The sequence below is a fragment of the Periplaneta americana genome, chromosome 14, assembly GCF_040183065.1.
Source record: "Periplaneta americana isolate PAMFEO1 chromosome 14, P.americana_PAMFEO1_priV1, whole genome shotgun sequence".
Lineage (NCBI taxonomy): Eukaryota > Metazoa > Arthropoda > Insecta > Blattodea > Blattidae > Periplaneta > Periplaneta americana.
Window position 1 is genome coordinate 1,897,071 of NC_091130.1, and position 20,735 is coordinate 1,917,805.

Below are 20,735 nucleotides of genomic sequence, written 5' to 3' on the forward strand. Positions count from 1 at the left end.
TAAAGAAATAATTGTCATCATCAAATGCTCTTCGGATTGGGCCGTTGGGCCTGTTCCGTCTCCTGGATTCAGCTGGTCCCTCCAACGCTTCTTCGGTCTGCCGATGTTTCTCCTTCCTCTTGGTGTGTAGTTTAGGATGTTTTGTGGTATTCTTTCTGGGGGCATTCTGATCACATAGTCGTACCAATTTCTTCTGTATGTATCTAAAATTGTAGTTATGTTTTGTATTTTTAATATGTTGTGAATATCCTCGTTTCTTTGGTGATCAAGAAGTGTATAACCTGCTAGTGGCCTTAAGAGTCGCATCTCTGCTGCTTCTAGTCTTCTGATCTGCTGTGAGGTGAGTGTCCATGTTTCAGAACCATATAATGGTGTTGGTACGATTAGTGTTTTGTAAAATTTTAAAACAGTCTGAGTTCTAACCTTCTTCAACAGTGTTCTTTTAGTAGTGCTGATGAGTTTCTGATATTTAGCCTTTTATAATCAAAATCCTTAGAGGAAATGTGAGAGAGGTTGCAACCTAATTAATCAAGAGCTAACTTGTTCTAATATATGATTATCTACAACTATTTTTGATCTGATGGAATTTGACCCAGAGAATGCTAAAACGTTTTTTTTTTTTTTTTTTTTTTTTTTTTTTTTTTTTTTTTTTTTCAAATTATATGTTTTCGAAAGTTTTTCTAATTTGTATATTGCTCTTTGCATATTATCTTCCGAGTCGGCAACTACGATTTGGTTACCTGCAAACAGTAATGTGTCTAAGGTTGTATCATTAGCAAATAATGTGTGTTCAATTGTTCTTTCCATTCCCTGGTCAACTCATCTACATATATGTCTAATGACAGAAAGTTCAATAAAATGAGTCCAATGATAGTACTGTAGTTCTAATAAAAGAAGTGACACGTTTTGGTCTAATTGATAGGCCTACACGTCAAATAGGATCTACGTCTAATTTGGTGATGTCAAATTGTTATGTAAGTTTATAAACAAGAGACAAGGATACATCCTGTGCAATAATGCATTATATTTTATCGAGATTGACTTCTAAGATATTACTGTTGGATCGTGAGTAACTTCGAAGGTTTCCACAACCATCGCTCCTCAGCCTCATTCAGTTCGGTTGTTTGTGGTCTTAACCGGTAGCTCAAGGCCCTGAGGATGCCTTTATATTGTTGGCAGTAAACTGTGATTTCCTCCAGTAACTTTTCCTAACAGGATGTCTTATTCGGACATGGTCTGTTAGTAATTGCTGTTTCGTAGTTATTTTTTCTTTCTGATCCTTCCTTATTTTATCTAGAAATGTTTAAATAGACGTAGGGACCGTATTGACTGGAAGAGGTGTAACCGATATTATTCATGAAGTTTACTGTCGGAATGGATCACCCTGCACATATTACTTCGCCGTTTCTGTCCCGTACATGAGTTTAATTTTAAAGACGTATTTACCTCAAGAGTGGAAGAAAACGTTTTTATATGTTTTTACAACAATAGCTGCTACAGGTCAAAATGACAGTGCCAATGTTTTAAGGAAAAAAACATTTATAATTCTCTTCATATTCTTGTTAGTGATTTGATTGTTTCATAGAAGTTTAATAATCAAAACTGTATAAATCCCGCGCAAGATAAAGGAGCTAACATATATTCCGTGTGACTTGTATATCCTTAAATAGTGCTCACGTGGTAGAACGACCAGTACGGTCCTTCTAGAGTTGCATAGCAGAAAATAATGAAGCGAATTGAAAAGTATTGTTTTTATTTTAAGATGCCTTTTATTTGAGAAAATCTTACGACGCGTGGCCAGTCAAAGAGTAGAGCTGTTTGATTTCCTATAACCCATGAACGCTTAAAAGAAATACTGCTTAGAATAATGTTTGTGATTTTTGAAGCGATCAGTGTGGCCGTGAGATCTTTTCTTTGTTTTTCTGATCACAGAGGTTATAGCTATGTATACTGGATCACTTTCATAAACATAAAAATCTTTCAGCCATTTTGTCAAATGTAAGCACGGCTTATGAACACAAATCGTGCTTGTTCGTAAATTTGCGATAAGTTGGATTGGAGAGCCAGTGTGTGTGAGCTACATACAGAGTTACGACAGACTAGAGTGAGTCTATACATAAGCACGGAACCAGTTTCGAGTTCAGTTCAGTAGTAAGCCGTGTCTAGAGTCAGTCTAATCGGTCCAACGAGTAATATGAAGCTATTAAACAGTGAATTCCGTGAACACTGCAAGATGCTGTTAACGATGGAAGTGTGTGCGTTTGTGTTTTGCTTACATTTAGGCTAGTATATCTTCGTTTACTATCGGAGGCAGCGGTGACAATGGGTGAGTAAAGCTACTTAACTTATACACAATGTAACCAGTCTGATTTTATTTTTAATTTGTGATTTTTAATTTAAACGGCAGTATACTCAACTGTGCATATTTTGTCGAGATAATTAGGTTATGTTGCTCATATTACAAGCCATCAAAGCACATAAGGAGACGGGAGGTACGGAAAACAATCGGCACTTAGTAAAGACAGGGATGTCAGTCCTACGTAACCGCCGCCTTCCCCCCCCCCCCCAAGAAATACCCCCGGTACTTATTTCCGTTAAATATACATCCAGGTGAAGTTTCAGTTTCCTGAACTATTCAAATTAGAGACCTGAAAATGGTTAGGCCTACACTTTTCATGCTGCATACGATTAGTCTAGGCTATACTAAGTATAGGTCTCGAAAGTACGGGTTACCGACGGAAGGAATGCGAATCAAACACTGCGATAAGGAAGAGCGGGCGACAGGAAAGGTCACGAGATAACTTGAAAGATATTCGAGAGTACAGTCGGAAGAGAAATGACATCGATAGAATCAGTCTTGCGTTGTGATAGTTACATTACGACTTTAGTTTGTTCCATTGCATGTGAATGCGTGTCTTGTATCGCACGGTATTATTATTTCATTCGTAAACATATGTTGCGCGTTTAATTAGCTTCGAATTTTTCTCTTGCGACGTTCTTTATTTTCACAACGATGTCCTCATTTGTTGATATTCTTGGAAGAGACTTCCATCGGCTCGCACCTCTCCCCCCTCGGAGTGCCTACATACACACGTCAAAACAGACAGCAACGCCACCATTGGGTTTCGGTAATCGTTTCTTGCGCGAGCTATGTCGGTAATTATTTAATTCCTTGACTTGTCTTGGAGACTTTATACAAACAATTAAAATTGAGCGGAAAGCAATAATTTTCATTTTATCTGGCTAGTTAGTATTTGGGACTTTAAGATTATCCTTTGATAGACTTCAGTGTGCGATATAGTTAACTGAAGTTGCTGTGTTTGTGAGTTTGTCGTACATATTTGGCACATATTAGGGTCGATACAGAGTATCCACCGCCCACTGAACGAATATTGGTTAAACGAGCGTTGAGCGACTTCCGCCGATTTTGGAATAGACACCAACGCAGGTTAGGTTAGGTTAGGTTAGACTTTAGTATCCCGTCAAGATGAAGGTGAAAGCGATTGAGTGTTTGTTTTCTATGTTGGCAGTTCAAGTGCGTCGCTGTCTATTCCAAAATCGGCGAAAGTCGCTCAACGCTTTTTTCACCCTTCAATCTTGTCAGAACCTCCTGTCACTAGCTATCCCCTCATTAGCGTATCTGATCTTGTCACTTTCGACGGCTCACGTCAATTAGCAATCCCCTCATCTAACGTAACGTAATGTAATCTAACCTAACCTAACCTAACCTAACCTAACCTAACCTAACCTAACCTAACCTAACCTAACTTTTAACTCGCCACACTTTGTGTAAATTTAAATGGTATTTTGAAAAATCGTTACTCTGCCCACAAATTTCAACCATTTTTGTCCAAAATTTTGTTTACATACCTGCCAGATGCTCAAAAACAAATCTTGCTCTAAAAGGTTTACATTTCATTACCAAGGGGAAAAAACAAAAATAAGAAAAAAATCGAGTGTAAAAAATTCCCAATATTTAAAGCACATAACAAATATATAAAAAGAAAATATGAAATCTAAAGGAAGTCTTGATAGCAAAATGTTATTAGGCACACATTGAAGAATATCCACAAAAAATCATGCATCTGCGACATTTGTAGGAAGATTAGCATTTTAGTAAAGGCATGTACAAGCCGAGAAAAAAGAGTTCACACGTGCAGTTTATTCTAACTTTAACAGGTAATTGGAGAGCTCTATTGGCATTAAATTTAGTGGAATGCTACTTTAGACCTTAAGAAATTTTAAATGGCTTTTATGGAAAATCGTATTTTTTTTTTACCTAAATGACCAAGTTTCACCGCGGTGTACTCTTGAAGGCTGGCGGAGTAAGGCCAGAAGGATTAAATCAATGGACAAAATCTGTGACCTCGCCGGGAATCGAATCCGTGACCAATATTACAAAGCTAATTACAGAAATGTATATGTATGATGGTAAAATGCACAAGTTACATAAAAAGATTGTAATTTTTTGCAGGGGTGGGGAGTAAAAGTCTTCTACATATGACGTAGGCAGTGACGTCAATGACGCAAAATCTGCTAATTTCGTAATAAAGATGGACTTCACGTTGAGGAAAACCGCAGTTTAATATTGTCATGTTTGCATTTCGGGAGGTGTGCGACTAGCAGTATGTGCAGTTCATTACCATTCGTTTACGAGGCCGAAACTGACACCTCGCCCACGTTACTTTCAGAGATTAAGTTGAAACCCCTTCTAGCTTTTGTCTGCACTGGAAACCACTTTCTAAGTGTGAGTTACACCCAACAACTTCAATTCAAAGCAAAAGGCACGAATTTAGATTTACAGAGATTTGAACGCGAAATTGTTAACTTGAATGGAATAGCTGAGTGTTGCAAGGACAATAAAAGAGCAACAGTTTCCGTGTAATGCAAGATAGACGCTGAACTATTAATGTTGGTACTACTGTGTGTAGTAAATTGGAAATTTATCTTTTGAAGAGGTGGAGAAGTTCAAATATCTTGGAGCAACAGTAACAAATATAAATGACACTCGGGAGGAAATTAAACACAGAATAAATATGGGAAATGCCTGTTATTATTCAGTTGAGAAGCTTTTATCATCCAGTCTGCTGTCAAAAAATCTTAAAGTTAGAATTTATAAAACAGTTATATTACCGGTTGTTCTTTATGGTTGTGAAACTTGGACTCTCACTTTGAGAGAGGAACATAGGTTAAGGGTGTTTGAGAATAAGGTGCTTAGGAAAATATTTGGGGCTAAGAGGGATGAAGTTACAGGAGAATGGAGAAAGTTACACAACACAGAACTGCACGCATTGTATTCTTCACCTGACATAATTAGGAACATTAAATCCAGACGTTTGAGATGGGCAGGGCATGTAGCACGTATGGGCGAATCCAGAAATGCATATAGTGTTAGTTGGGAGGCTGGAGGGAAAAAGACCTTTGAGGAGGCCGAGACGTAGATGGGAGGATAATATTATAATATTAAGATGGATGTGAGGGAGGTGGGATATGATGATAGAGAATGGATTAATCTTGCTCAGGATAGGGACCGATGGCGGGCTTATGTGAGGACGGCAGTGAACCCCCGGGTTCCTTAAAAGCTAGTAAATAAGTAAGTAAGTACTTCTGTGTGTATGCGCCGTAACTTAAACAATCGCGTATTGCCACTAGGGCTGTCTGCTTTATAGCTTGCAGTGTTGCTTGGACCAGTGATTGAAATTTTCAACTCTGATCCTAAAAATGTTACCGTTTGAAATTTCTATAATCTCTGAAACAGTAGACATGAATAGATATAATTTGTACACATAGATGGCGATATCCGCGTTAACAAAGTCCTTGGATAACCGAAACAAATCAAACAGTATTAGTTTAAAACTGTGACCTGTGTACATAAACATATTTTGCTGTTATTTTTTTATACGGAGTACTAAAAAGGGCATTCCATATTCTGAGAGGTGGTATTATTCATGACCACAAGAAAACAGAGTGTAATAAACAGGGTCCTAAAATTAATATCTTCCGAGATATGAGTACTTGTTCATCCATATCATACACCGGTACCGGTAATTTTTTTTAAATCACTTATGAATATAATATTCACGAATAATCTTATTGCAATGTCACGTGAGTTTTCATTTCTTTGGATAATTCACTCGCGCGTAGGTCTACTAAAAATGAAGATCTTTTCACCTCTTTCATGAAGTTACTGTACGGTTACTTTGCTTCACAGCAATTCGCAAGACATCTTCAGGTGAAAGTCTCTTCGTCTGCTGGGGTCATAATGTTAACGAACAATCATGTCTACACTGCTGCACTTGTCAGTTCATGTGGCAGAAATATTGAACGGATAAACTAGTTAGAGGAAAATTGGATTAAATCTTGTTATTATTGTTATTATTTTTACTTTTAACAAAAAAATGTGCCAACAGATGTTCAGTTTCCTAATGATTGCCTAGCAGGCCTATGTATGCATGTGGGCGAAGTGCTCACAGTTTTAAAAGAGAAATCTCTGCACACACAAGAACAGACGACACGTCAAAAACCACTTTTTCCGTGTCCGGGATGCTGATGACGTCTCTAGATTTATAGCACCTCGGTACTCCTGTCACACTTCTGTAATGGAATGCAAGAACCAGCCAGAGGCCCGCACGTCACAGACTGGGCTCCTCATCCACTTCTTGCATTGGCGTGCTTTCCTTTATCCAGTCCAAGTAAGGCGCCACCTTCGTCAGCACGCCAAGATGGAAGCGACCACTCGTACAAGGCTTGTACGACCACGACATGATGCCGACTTGCCGATTGTCGACCAGCAGCGGCCCCCCGGAATCGCCCTGAATCAGAAGAGTGGCAGTCAGTGTTGCCAATTCAGCGGTTTTCCCGCTAAATCTAGCTTTTTTGGATAACCGTCTCGCGGGTAAAATTATATCATTCCGCTTAGCGGGAATACTAGCGGTTTTTAATCTTTGAAGTTTCTGAAAATAAAATATTTATATTAGCGTTATTGTTGTTCTTCCAAGTTTAATACTGGTTGATTAACAATCGTACAGTAAAAATATGTAAGTGTGGTGGCATTCTAATTAAACGTTGAACATCGAACATCTGCTGTCGCCGTACACTAGTACTTCACATGTTATAATAATATAATATATTAGAAATTACATTCAGACTAAATTCAATTGCTTAAAGAATATAATTTGTGTAAGACGTGTACCATGACAGTGTTAACTATTACTCGTTTTATAACTATACCGGTACGATATCGTTAAACCTTTCTCTGTGCTATTTATCCGTAAATAATTGAGATGTGGGGCCTCAAGATCAGCAACGGTTTCGTAAAGAGTGGCTACGTGAAGACAAACACAATTGAATTCTGGAGCCAAGTAGCCATTTACCTGCACGCATTGTATCCTTCACCTGACATAATTAGGAACATTAAATCCAGACGTTTGCGATGGGAAGGGCATGTAGCACTATGGGCGAATCCAGAAATGCATATAGAGGGAAAAAGATCTTTGGGGAGGCCGAGACGTAGATGGGAGGATAATATTAAAATGGATTTGAGGGAGGTGGGATATGATGATAGAGACTGGATTAATCTTGCACAGGATAGGGACCGATGGCGGGCTTATGTGAGGGCGGCAATGAACCTTCGGGTTCCTTAAAAGCCATTGGAAGTAAGTAAGTAAGTAAGTAGCCATTTACAGGGACGCATCTAATATAAATCCTTTTCAAGAATTGCTTGATATTATTGTTTTCTTGGTGTAATGCTCAAGTGAAGAGAATATTTTTTAGTATGATGAATGTCGTGAAGTCTACGAAAACGGATGGGGACAGAATTAATGGATGTAATTCTGACAATACGGGCAGGTCTGGATCACGTGAACAAGTGTTGCAAGAATTATCAGGTACTACCAGAGATTTTGGAGAAAATAGGTACCTTGACTATGTACAAAAATGAAAGTGGACAGGCTGGGAATAACTTACTCTACCCCGGGGACCTCACAGTCACAGTATTATACTCCTGCGTTAGAAGGTTCAGATGGAGATGATCCAGAGGAGCTGCTAATTTGAGTGAGTGATTTTTAAATTACGTGCTTCTCATCAATACTAATTGCATGCGTGTAAAATTGAATGTCTTACACTGTGCCGAAACGAAAGCTTCATTGACCAGCTTCTGCGAAGTTACACTTGTGCGCTATACCACTTATTTTATTATTATTATTATTATTATTATTATTATTATTATTATTATTATTATTACTAGCCGTACCCGTGCGCTCCGCTGCACCCGTTAGAAATAAATATAAAGTAATTACATAATTAAAATGGGACATTTGATTCAGGGAACATTCGTGTTTGATAGAAGGATAAATCGTTTAATATGTTACTTAATTTAAATTGTATTTAAATAATTAAAATGCGATCATTTTGATCCAGAGACCACTCATTTGGTGCAATGACAATTCCTTTAACATGTTTCTTAATTGTTATTACCAATTATTTTTGGAAAAGCGAAAATTAACAGAAAAGTTTTGGCTACAGATTTATTATTATGTTTATATTATATTATATTATATTATGAAAAAGTGTGTTGATAACGGATGTACTCGAATTAGAAAGTTTTTAATTTGCTGTGGGAGCTCTTGAATCTCAGGAGGAACAACTTTTACAACAGCGCAACATAATCTGCTTGGCTCATTACCCAATTTTTTTGCATTGCATTTACTGCATATGTATTTTATGTATTTTAACACGATTCAATTGAGCATAGTTAAAATTTGAATTATAAAATAATGGATTGCTAAGCTAACGTACTATTACTACATACTAAATCAATACACTCTCGTTGTTCGTTAATTCTCTGAGATAAAAATGAATATGTTCATAAACATTATTATAAGAAATACAGGAAATGAATATACAGAATAACCTATCGAGTTTTCTGTGCATAAGAAGCTATTTTAATCTTACCTGTCCTCAATTCACTCAGAAGTTGCTGTAATAACATTATAGCATTATGTCCATCTAGAGAAACTACACTTTCCGTGGTGAAATAATAATTAATTATACAAATCGGTTAATTTAGCTTCCGATATTGCTTCATACGAACACAGAAACATTCTCTGTAGGCTATGATCATAGCTCTCGATTGTTGTTGACCAAGGCCCCTTATAGACGAAGTCATTTGTTTATTTCATTACACGGCCTTAGATGGCAGTTATTTTAATTTAAAATTCATTTATCTCATTAAATATCAGTCCTATCAAAATTTTTCAAAGAATAAAACTTATCGGAAATAATTTTTAAAGAAATTTTTGTTATGTAACATTTTTCACAAAAATCAATAATAAGCGAGATATTTCGATTTATTTAATTCAGGCCCCCTTATAACCCCCCTTTTAAATAACGTATTTTGAATGCCATATAGCCTATAATCTAAGTTACAACGATCTTAATTTACATTCCAATTTTCATCGAAATCCATTCAGCCATTATCGGGTGAAAAGGTAACAAACATACAGACAGACAGACACACAAACAAAAATTTAAAAAAAGCGATTTTCGGTTTCAGGGTGGTTAATTATATATGTTAGGACCAATTAAGTTTGGAAAATCGAAAATTACCAGAAAAATTTCGGCTACAGATTTATTATTAGTATAGATTATTATTATTATTATTATTATTATTATTATTATTATTATTATTATTATTATTATTATTATTATTATAAAATTGAATAATAAATACGTATTAAATCTAGAGATTTTGTTAGAAAATCGCGGGTTTTCGAAAGCCATCTAACGGGATTATATGAACAACTGATGGCAACACTGGTGGCAGTATGCCGATTGGAAGGGCATCGGGCACACGGACAGAGGACTTACGTATGCACTAATTATTTCTGAAGGATCCTGTTCATAGACGGGCAAGTACATCACTGCATTAATACAGGAACACTTTGTGACTCACGCTGCACTGGCCCTTGCCGCCCTCCAGCAGGCCGCCGCAGATGTTGCAGTCCAGGATCTTCTGCTTGAGGCAGAGGGCGGCCGCCATCTCGCGGCATTCCTCCGTGGGGAAGACGTCCACGTCCGCGCTATGCAGCCGAGTGGTGGGGATGTTCTCCTGTACATAACGAGACAAGGAATCGCCTATCTTGACAACGTTAAATTAAAATATATAAGGAACGTTTTGTCCAAAACTGTTGAAGCTACACAGCTGATTTTTTACACCTCATGTACACATAACTTGACTTTATGTTGAAACAGTAGTTTTTCTTTAATTTCTTTCCTTATTGAGAAATATTTTTTTTCATATTCGTATATTTTTCCAACGATTTTCAGAACATTGTAACATCTCCAAACTTTAACAAATCTCAAAAACATTATACATCTTGATTACACAACTTTTAACACTGTATCACTTCGGAATATGTATGGTAAGACTTTCCTGTGTTAAATTTCAACGTACCCCGTTTACATGTTTCGACCTATTTATGGGTCGTTGTTGGTCTTGGCTCCACTTCTTCTGTTTCCTGTGAGGGTTTGTTCCTGATACAATCCTAGCATAATAGACAACATAATACGTAAGACAAAACATAATCACAAAAAACATAAGAATACAACACAAACACAAGAACACAAAAAATACATCACACTAACATACGAAAACAAAAACACACACAAAATTGCAACCTCATTCAAGAAATTAAATTACAACATCGCATACAGAACAAATAACACTCTACAAAAACATCTCAACACACAAACAAACAAATACAACCACACAGGCGTATACAAACTCAAATGCAACACCTGCAACAACTTCTACATAGGACAGACAGGCAGGTCATTTCAAACACGTTACAAAGAACACATCACAGCCATAACAATATTACAAAACACCTCCACATATGTAGAACACATCACAAATGCTAACCACACCTACAGAGACATCAACACAGACATGGAAATACTGCACATCCAACCAAAAAGCCAGAAACTCAACACACTAGAACAGACGTCTCCAAAAGCGTACTCACGAGTAAGCCCCTGAACGGAACCGAAGCCAGTACGTAATGAGCTGCTCCGCCTCACCCATCCCCACCTATATTGTACTCAATGTTTATGCGCAAACGAAGAGCAGTGGCGGACTGCCATTATCATTGTGTTGGTCGGAGTGTTCCACATTTTCACAATGTCTTCTAATCGTGGACGTAGTATATTCAAGAATGAATAGGAAGAGAAATTTTTTTTGAGTTAGTGGGGAGAATGTGAAATGTTTAATTTGTTCGAAAATTGTTAAGGGTGTGTTAAAATTCAACATGCGACGACAATACTCGACTCTTCACAAAGAATATCATACAATTACAGGTATGTGGGACATGTGAAAATAATTTATTTTGGGGCTATCTGTATAACTGTTGGTTATACATAATAATCAGTGTATTACAAAACGTTTACACTCAGTTCCGCATGACAAACATAGGTATAGTTTTTCGTTTAATTTTAGGTGAAGTGCGTAGGCCTACAAATATTTTGATAAATATAAAACAAGAAAATACAAACACAAATCACACACGTGTCCTCAGTCTTAAACAATAAAAGCTTCTTGCTAGCTATGTTCTAGCTTGGAATATTGGAAAGTCAATGAAGCCCTTTACAGAAGAATCATTTGTAAAATCCTGCATACAGGATGTTACTAAAATACCATGTCCAGAACAAAGTCAAAGTTTGAGAAAATTAAATTGCTTCCAATTACAGTTCAGAGAAGGAATTTCAAGATTGTAAATGCAATTGAATCTGAAGTCGAAACCACAATTAACCAGTTTGTAGCTTACTCACTTGCATTGGACGGAAGCACAGATAGAAATGACAAAGCTCACCTAGCCATTTTCATCCGAGGAGTTAATGAACATTTTACTGTGTCTGAATGTCTTCTAGATGTAATTACAAAATACAACTGGAGAAGATCTTTTCCAGCACTGAAAGGCACCATAGGACAGAAGAGGTTGAATTTGCAATGGCTTGTGTCAATAACAGCAGCTTCATAGTATGTCAAAACAATACACAAACGTATGATATTTCTTATTCTTTTGATGTTATTATTTGAAAACTTAAGCACACCGTTGCCGCGATCCCCCACTGATCGCTCCCATCTGTTCAGGTACGAGTCTCTTTCCCTTACAGCACACTGTGTTCGGCGGGCTGCATCGAGAGCACGAAATACGATACGCTTTTTGGAGACCTCTGCACTAGAACAATATGAAATATACACAAAACAAAAATACACCCCACCGAAATTCTCAACACACAACTCAACTTCAAAGCACACACACTCTTTGACTCTACACTATACCACAGGAACACACCCTCACAGGAAACAGAACAAGTGGTGCCAAGACCAACAACGACCAGTTCTGAAGATGACCCATAAATAGGTCGAAACATGTAAACGAGGTACGTTGAAATTTAACACAGGAAAGTCTTACCATACATATTTCAAAAACATTGTTTCAGTAGGTCTATATGTGAAACATTCAAATAAACAATTCCTGAAAATTTCAGCTTTCCAGATTAAATAGAAGCTGAGGAAAGGTTCCTTTCGTGTGGAAAGACTAAAATTACGGAAAATTAGAGTTAAACTAAGACATAGCCTATTCATGCATTGCACCACTCCTCAGAGGAACCAAAAGTTAACATTAATATAGCCGCCTGCCGATCCGGAGTTGCGCTTGGACGCAGGTTCGATTCTCGCTTGGGCTAATTACCTGGTTCGGTTTTTTCCGAGGTTTTCCCCAACCGTAAAGCAAATGCAAGGTAATCCATGGCGAGTCCTCGGCCGCTTTCGCCGAATATCATCTCGCTATCACCAATCCCATCGACGCTAAATAACCTAGTAGTTGATATAGCGTCGTTAAATAACCAACTAAAAATCATTAATATAATTTTAGTATAATCCTATGTGATATACGATTTTAAAGAGGAACTTAGGAAATAAATTAGAAAAATAAAAATTGTATAATTTTGCTCCCAAAATCCGTAAATAGGCCTATATGAAGAATGAGCGTTAAGATTAAAACTCGTAGGGCCTACATCCTTGTCAGAAAATCGAGTAATTAAAATGGCGACATGCCATCTTAAAGAGGAAAACCTGAATAATGCATAGGAAAAATAAAAATAAAATAAACATTTTCACCCAAAATACAATTCCGTTGCCCTATAAAATAACCAATGGAGTTCCAACCTGAAGAAAGAATAAAAGGATGGGTGTGAGCTTTCATAACAAACTTAGGGCTACCGCTCCAAAAAAAAAAAAAAAAAAAAAGATTTATTTAGTGACGTCCGCAACTGCAGATTGTATATCAGTGTCGCCGGTGTGGCGGAATTTTGTCCCGCAGGAGTTCTTTTACATGCCAGTAAATCTACTGACATGAGCCTGTCGCATTGGAACACTTAAATGCTATCGACCTGGGCCGGGATCGAACCCGCAACCTCGAGCACAGAAAACCAGCGCTATACCGACTATGCTATCCAGGCAGACACCGCTTCAAATGGCGCCCGCTTAAAAGGAGAGCATGCGCTCTAGCTGTGAATTAAGTTATAATTTCTTGTATCCCCACCTAGTCCATCTGACAGCAGCCTACTCTGTGAGCTTCTCACTTCAGTTCACAAGAAAATAAGAAGCTGGAGCCAAGATAAGCCTGCAGTAGGGTCTGACCTGCAACCTGCCGAAGCCCACCAGCGTTCCCTGCGTGCGGTTGAACACGTCCCAGTCGTCCTCCGGTAGGAGCGCTGCTTGCACCTGGTCGTCGAAAGACAGGGGCTCGGCCAGCTGCAACAACAGACATTTGACAGCAGATTGCAGTCTTTGTATCTGCTTTTATTTCTGATAAGATGAAGCTAAGACATCCTCCCATGGGAGAAAAAACGTACTTCAGTAATTGAATGTAACCTCAAAATTGTAACACACACCTCTATACTTTTTTTTTTTCGTTGTCGGTAACTCTTTTTTTTTTTTTTTCAGAAATGTATATTTATTTAAGTACCAGGTCGCAAAATGGACCCATGCCTTTTACAAGATGTATGTAACCTAGTACATGATTCAGTATAAAAATACAATTTACATTCAAAAACTTTCACCAAGAGTGAAGTGTTTTACAAGAAATCACTCATTCATTAAACACGAGAAATTACTAAACTATTGAGCACTGGATTTGGATGTGTTCTTACAGAGTTTAAAAATTTGGTTCTGGCATTTTGAATATAATCACTAAATAACATTATATTTAGTGACTCATATAGTTGAGAGTTACTGATATCAGACAAGTGTATAATAAAACTTTGACTTTAAGAGAGATGCGACTTTTGAAAAGAGGGTACAGCAGCATGAAACGTTGAAAAGCTCTGTCTCTGATTAAATTTATATGTTGTCTGTAAGTCAGTCTTCTATCAAGATAAATGCCGAGATATTTTACAGCCGAATTAAAAGGTATGTTTTGTTGTTGAACTGTGAGTTCTTCTGGTAAGTGTGGGAATCTTTTAGTGAAAACCAAAATCTTTAGTGGTAACTCTATAGCATCTGTTAGATGCTTTATGGTTGTGCTAACAGATGGAGTTACTTGTCAACAATGTGACGGTGAAACGTGTGTTCAGGTTACTGCCCAGCGACAGTCCTGATGTATTTTTTTTTTATATTTGTGATGATTGGTTAATTAATATTAACCCGGCACACTCACAATCACACTCACATTCATACAAATTTCCAGACTCTAGACACCCAGGGAATTCCTCTTCACCTCTATACCGGTATTTTTTTTTTTTTTAAGATGGGACATGACAGGAGCGTTGCGATCGGAAAAACAACTGAATGCCACATAGCGTGGTAGGCCTGTTGCTATGGTAACAACGGTTGAGTTGCCAAACTTACAGTTCCCACGTGGCGAGTGCTTAATAGCTCTCTTGGCGGCATTTATTGTGCACACAATGTTAGCATTGGTACGGATCGTCTTTGATTCTCTGTCGATTTTTGTATTGTTTTCTTACCTTCGCGTCAATAGTCAATTAATATTTTAACGTCAGCCATCTTAACGACGATTGCTAGCTTCCATCAGCTGGCAGCATGGGCAACATGGCGCTGTAGTTCCAAGCTCGGCCGCTTAACTGCCATGTCCCATCTTTCAAAAAAACAAGTATATAGAGAGACGATGTGATCACTGTGAAAGTTGTTTATTTAGTAGGTAACAGTTCCGTATAGTACACAACACTGCATACTGGGTAATTATCCAAGCAAACATCTTCAGTACCTACCTGTGCGCATACCAAACCCCGACCTGCACCCCTCTGAGCCCGAGTCCTTATATGCTCGGTCAGTCAGGGCCTACTGTTATTAATAAGAACAAATTAGTCTTGAATAGATATTTCAGTCATAACAACCTCATAAAATATCAAATGAAACTATGAAGGAATGAAATAATTAAGATACGAACCCTTGATTCACGGAGTACCAGTTTTGTTGTGCAAGGATAATTATTTTGACGTATTTCTTACTTGCAATTGTATATTTGGTCCAGGGATCATACATTTTGGTGCCAGGATAATTCCTTTAATATGTTTCTTAATGGTTATTGTATTCAAATAATTAAAATGAGATCATTTAGTCCCGGCATCATTCGTTTTTGGTGCAAGGGCAGCTCATTTAACATGTCTCTAAATTAGTCTTGAATAGGCGTACATCTATACTAATAACAAATCTGTAGCCGAAATTTTTCTGGTAATTTTCGATTTTCCAAAAATAATTGGTCCTAACATATATAATTAACCACCCTGAAACCGAAAATCGCTTTTTTGAAATTTTTGTTTGTTTGTATGTATGTCTGTCTGTCTGTATGTTTGTTACCTTTTCACGCGATAGTGGCTGAACGGATTTCGATGAAAACTGGAATATAAATTAAGTTCGTTGTAACTTAGATTTTAGGCTATATGGCATTCAAAATACATTATTTAAAAGGGGGCTTATAAGGGGGCCTGAATTAAATAAATCCAAATATCTCGCTTATTACTGATTTTTTGAAAAATGTTACATAACAAAAGTTTCTTTAAAAATAATTTGCGATAAGTTTTATTCCGTACAAAATTTTGATAGGACTGATATTTAATGACATAAATTAGTTCTAAAATTAGAATAACTGCCATCTAAGGCCGTGTAATGAATTAAAAAACAAATGACTTCGTCTATAAGGGGCCTTGGACAGCAACAATCGAAAGCTATGAAAGATAGCCTACAGATAATGTTTCTGCGTTTCTATGAAGTAATAAAAAAAAGGTATCCCCGTAACGTGCCATGAAGGCACTTGGGGGGGCATGGAAGTAGAGCCCCATGCTTTCCATGACCTCGGCACTAGAATGAGGTGGTGTGGTCGGCACCACGCTCTGACCTCCCGGTACTCAATTTTATAGGAGGCTGAGTGAGCCTCGGGGCCGTTCTGAAAGTTTGGCAACGAGAAAAAATCCTGTCACCACCTGGGATCGAACCCCGGACCTTCCAGTCCGTAGCCAGCTGCTCTACCAACTGAGCTACCCGGCCGCCTCTATGAAGTAATAGCGGAAGCTAAATTAACCGATTTGTATAATTAATTATTAATTCACCATTGGAAAGTGTAGTTTCTCTAGATGGACATAATGCTATAATGTTATCACAGTAATTTCTGAGTGAATCGAGGACAGGTAAGATTAAAATAGATTCTTATGCACAGAAAACTTGATAGGCTATTCTGTATATTCGTTTCCTGTATTTCCTAAACTAACTTTTATGACCAAATGAGTGTCTCTGGATCAAAATGATCGCATTTTAATTCTTTAATTAAATTTAAATTAAGTAACATAATAAACGATTTATCCTTCTATCAAACACGAATGTTCCCTGGATCAAATGCCCTATTTTAATTATATAATTACTTTATATTTATTTCTAACGGATGCAGCGGAGCGCACGGGTACGGCTAGTTCTTTAATAAATCACTCCTAACCAATGTGAATATAGCGTAGATTGTGTACGAAGATACCTAGCGACATTATTTACAGGACGGAAAATGTCACTAGTTATGAAAAATCGAATAAACTAAATTTCGTACTACTGAAAAATATAAAATATTATTCGTTGCCGATATTTTGTTTTGCTTTATCGCTTTGATTTGCGACTGAAATTGAGCACAGGGCTGTATTACAAGGAGGAAGAACACGAGGTTTCCAACTCAACTGACGTGTTCTGACGTCTGGCCTCAGCCCTGCTTGTGGTCCTTACAGCAAGGCTAAGGACGACCAGAAGGAACAAACAACACGTCATACGTCTTAGTCCAGCATGAAGCGCTTGATAACAGCTAGCTATTTGTTGAGATCAGAGCCCGGATGTTTAGGCATTTATTTTGATTAAAATAGACAGGCATATAGGCACTAAAGTAGTAAAAATAGACAGTGAAACAGGCATTTATTATTCATGGGAACAGACAAAAAATAGACAAATAATAAACTATCCATACGGTACTCACTTTCCTTGGTTACATGTCACAACAAGATCTGTTTAAGTTGTCAACTGTCATAGTGAGCCGCCTGTCAGAGAGAACGTTTTCATGGTGGAAAAAGATCTTTCTGCTTCTACTGAAGTGATTGGAGCGAACTTAAAAAACTTATTTCAGAAGGACTGCCTCTACTTTCTTTCAGAGATTGGAAAAAAAAAAAAACTGTGTATTGTCTCAAAAAGAGGGGTGTGAGAAGGGATTAGAGACTTCAAAGTACGCGTGACTTGTGCGTGCAAGCGACAACAGTAACGGGACCTGGAGACTTGCTTTTAATACTTCCCTCATCCCCTTTCTTTCGCTGGTAAACCCCGAAGTGACCTGAGCACTGACGATTATACTGTTCAAACATCTTTGTTAAGCGACATAAAAGATGGAATCGGTAGGGGAGAAAAGTTTACGACTTCTTGGAAACATATAGGCCTACGGTCTTACTAATAAAAACTCTATATACAGACGTTTAACTGTCTTATACTTATACAATGAGTAGCTCGTTTATAAGTCGTGTGTAAATTCCTTACTAATAATCACTACATACGTCGTGTATAACAGTATAACTGTTACACAGCTACGTCATAGTTTCGTCATTACTTCGTTACGAAAGGTAATAGAATATCTGAGGTTCTCTACTGGATCCGGTAGAGCGCTGTAGTGTGGCGTGTTAAATATCGATAGTACAACTGGTTCTAATCGATTACCACACTACATTTTGTTCAAAGAGTACAAGCTACAGCAATATTATTCTAATAATTCTATGATCTTTGGTTTGTTCTTCTGTGGTTACAACAACGAGTTAGATACTATAGAGAGGACAAAGATCTCAGAAAGTTGAAGACAATTGAACATTGGTCCGCCATGTTTCGGTTAGTCAAAACAAAGGGGCGTGGCTCGGATGTTGTAGGAAATGACTGTGATGAAGTTAGTATTATTGTGAATTGAGTTACATATTAAGACTATGTTAATAAGTAAAAAGTAAAATACACACAAAACTTTACGTTTTATAACAGCTGTAGGCCTATGTTTTATTAGTTTCACTAAATATAGCCCAGATATTAAATGACAAGCTATACTCGATGCAACCAAAGCAAAGCACCTAAAGACGGATGAATTTAACCGGCAGAAGAAAAATAAATAATTTTTTGACTTCGTCACAAATTTAATTACCTTACAGCTAGTCTAACCTAATATAAAATCATGTAATTCAGTGCTCACCAGGTGATTTCAAGAGAGACGACGTATGTAATTAATAGGAGTAAAATATAGGAAAGGTAGTGGCGAAAATTAAAAAAAAATATCCAGTAATTAAGTTATTGAGAAAAATTCATTTGAAATTGGAATTAACACAGAGAACTTTTGAAAACTGAAATTATTAAAACTACAAATAATCTCTTAGCATGCAACATAATAATTAAAGAATGACACTAATAGAAAGTTACTCATGATCATAACTCACCACATTTATTGAAACGATAAGATACTTACGATTAACATTGTTATCAGAAACAACAGGAGCCACAGCTAGGTACACTTCTTTTCGCGTGATGGAGACATCGTGTAATCTAATATAATTTGAAACAAGCATTGATCTCACACGTGTCTCGCAACTAAGCAGAGGCTTTTGCAGAATAAAACTGTTCTTACATTATTTTGAACAATAATGACAAATTGTGTGTGATGCATGTGCTAACTTTCCTCTTTGGTAACAAAAAGAGCCCTAACGCATTAATAAAAAGAAAATTGGAGTAGGCCCTATAAACACAATAAATACTAAACTCTTGATGGTACAAACTTATTAATACAGATATTTCGCTTATGCTCAGTCCGTCTTATCTTATATTTCTCTGCGGCAATGGTACCTGTATTGAGAGGGTTTAATTATCCAGCAACGAATATTATGATTTACGGTACATTTCATTTAAATCCGAGGGAATGAGACATTTTTGGAAATTTTAAAGTCTTAATTATTACTTTTTCATTTATAAATCAGCTTTTTACAAAACCTATAGCGAAATGTTTAAATTAAATATTGATGTATCTGAAAAATATAATACATGTACCAACTCGTTACAGTGTACCTTTGATAAGCACTCCTTGCGGAGGCTGGCGGTACTAAAGACGCCATGTTTTTTAGGGAACGATCCATAGTACTGTTGGCCTCCGCAGGGAGCGCTTATCAGAGGTCTTTAGCCTCTCTATAGTATCTAACTCGTTGGGTTACAAGGTAAACATCATCATAAAATGACAGTCGATACGAACAGCTGTTAAAGGGGCTGCCATTTTTTCCCTATATACAACGCTTAAACAAGGGGTTTCGTGTATATAACTACTGCAAAGCAATTCCCATTGTATAGTTACAGCCTGTTTATACGTCCATAGCTTATTCACGGTTTATTAGTAATGTTTTCTGTCTCAACTCTGCATAAGTCTCGTATAAAAACTATACACGGTTTATTAGTAAGACTGCCAATGTATTGCTGGAGAATAAGATCCTCGGCAAATATTTGTGTGAGCTGCCGCATTAAGAAATAAGGTGTGGACTATAATAGTAGTAGTAGTAGTAGTAGTAGTAGTAATAATAATAATAATAATAATAATAATAATAATAATAATAATAATAATAATAATAATAAATTAAACCTAATAGAAATCCGCTTAATTCTTTAAAAATTTCCTGTAGGAATGTGTACATCAAAATGTTCTGTATTGAATGCTTTGTGGAATTTTGCTAATAAAAGTCACAGGAAAACTCTACAATCTATAAAATTTATGAAAATGATATTAACTAGTGTACTTCATTTTTCGCAAACTAATAAAAAAAATTGTTTTCACAAACATTTCTAATTTGGACTTCCGCCTATGTAGAATGTCGAACTCCGTCAAAAGTTGCATTGTTATAGCGTATTTGAATATAAACAAATGAAAGCAGGTCTACAATATATTAAAACAGTAATTTCTAGACAGTTGAAAGGACTTCTTCGACTAGATCGCTAATCCTACTACTTCAAGTAATAAAACTGGCAGTGTGCAGGGCGCCTATAGTTTACTTACGCATTTATAGCCTATATAGAAACTCCCTTATTCCTACTTATTAAGTGCATTTCAAAATGTTCAGTATTGAATGTTTGGTGCAATTTTCCTAATGCAGGAAAACTCAACAAACTGTAAAAATTGATAAAGAAC

The 20,735-nt window shown here is 36.9% G+C and overlaps 2 protein-coding genes across 3 annotated transcripts in view; one reads left to right on the plus strand and one right to left on the minus strand.

Moving 5' to 3' along the window:
- Positions 1-2,182: 2,182 nt before the first annotated feature.
- The window catches only part of LOC138713071 (pyrimidodiazepine synthase-like), a 78,117-nt gene continuing 59,564 nt past the window's right edge, over positions 2,183-20,735 (plus strand). Inside the window, exon 1 of the mRNA XM_069844812.1 lies at positions 2,183-2,326. Within this exon, the coding sequence (XP_069700913.1) occupies positions 2,323-2,326 (4 nt within the window). The 5' untranslated portion in view covers positions 2,183-2,322. The remainder of the gene's footprint in view (positions 2,327-20,735) is intronic.
- Positions 4,478-20,735, minus strand: part of LOC138713067 (trypsin-1-like) — a 28,122-nt gene continuing 11,864 nt past the window's right edge. For both annotated transcript variants that reach the window (XM_069844807.1, XM_069844805.1), the window contains 3 exons: positions 13,703-13,816; positions 9,953-10,108; positions 4,478-6,812 (listed from right to left, as the gene is read on the minus strand). In XM_069844807.1, the coding sequence (XP_069700908.1) occupies positions 6,633-6,812; positions 9,953-10,108; positions 13,703-13,816 (450 nt within the window). In that variant the 3' untranslated portion in view covers positions 4,478-6,632. The remainder of the gene's footprint in view (positions 6,813-9,952; positions 10,109-13,702; positions 13,817-20,735) is intronic.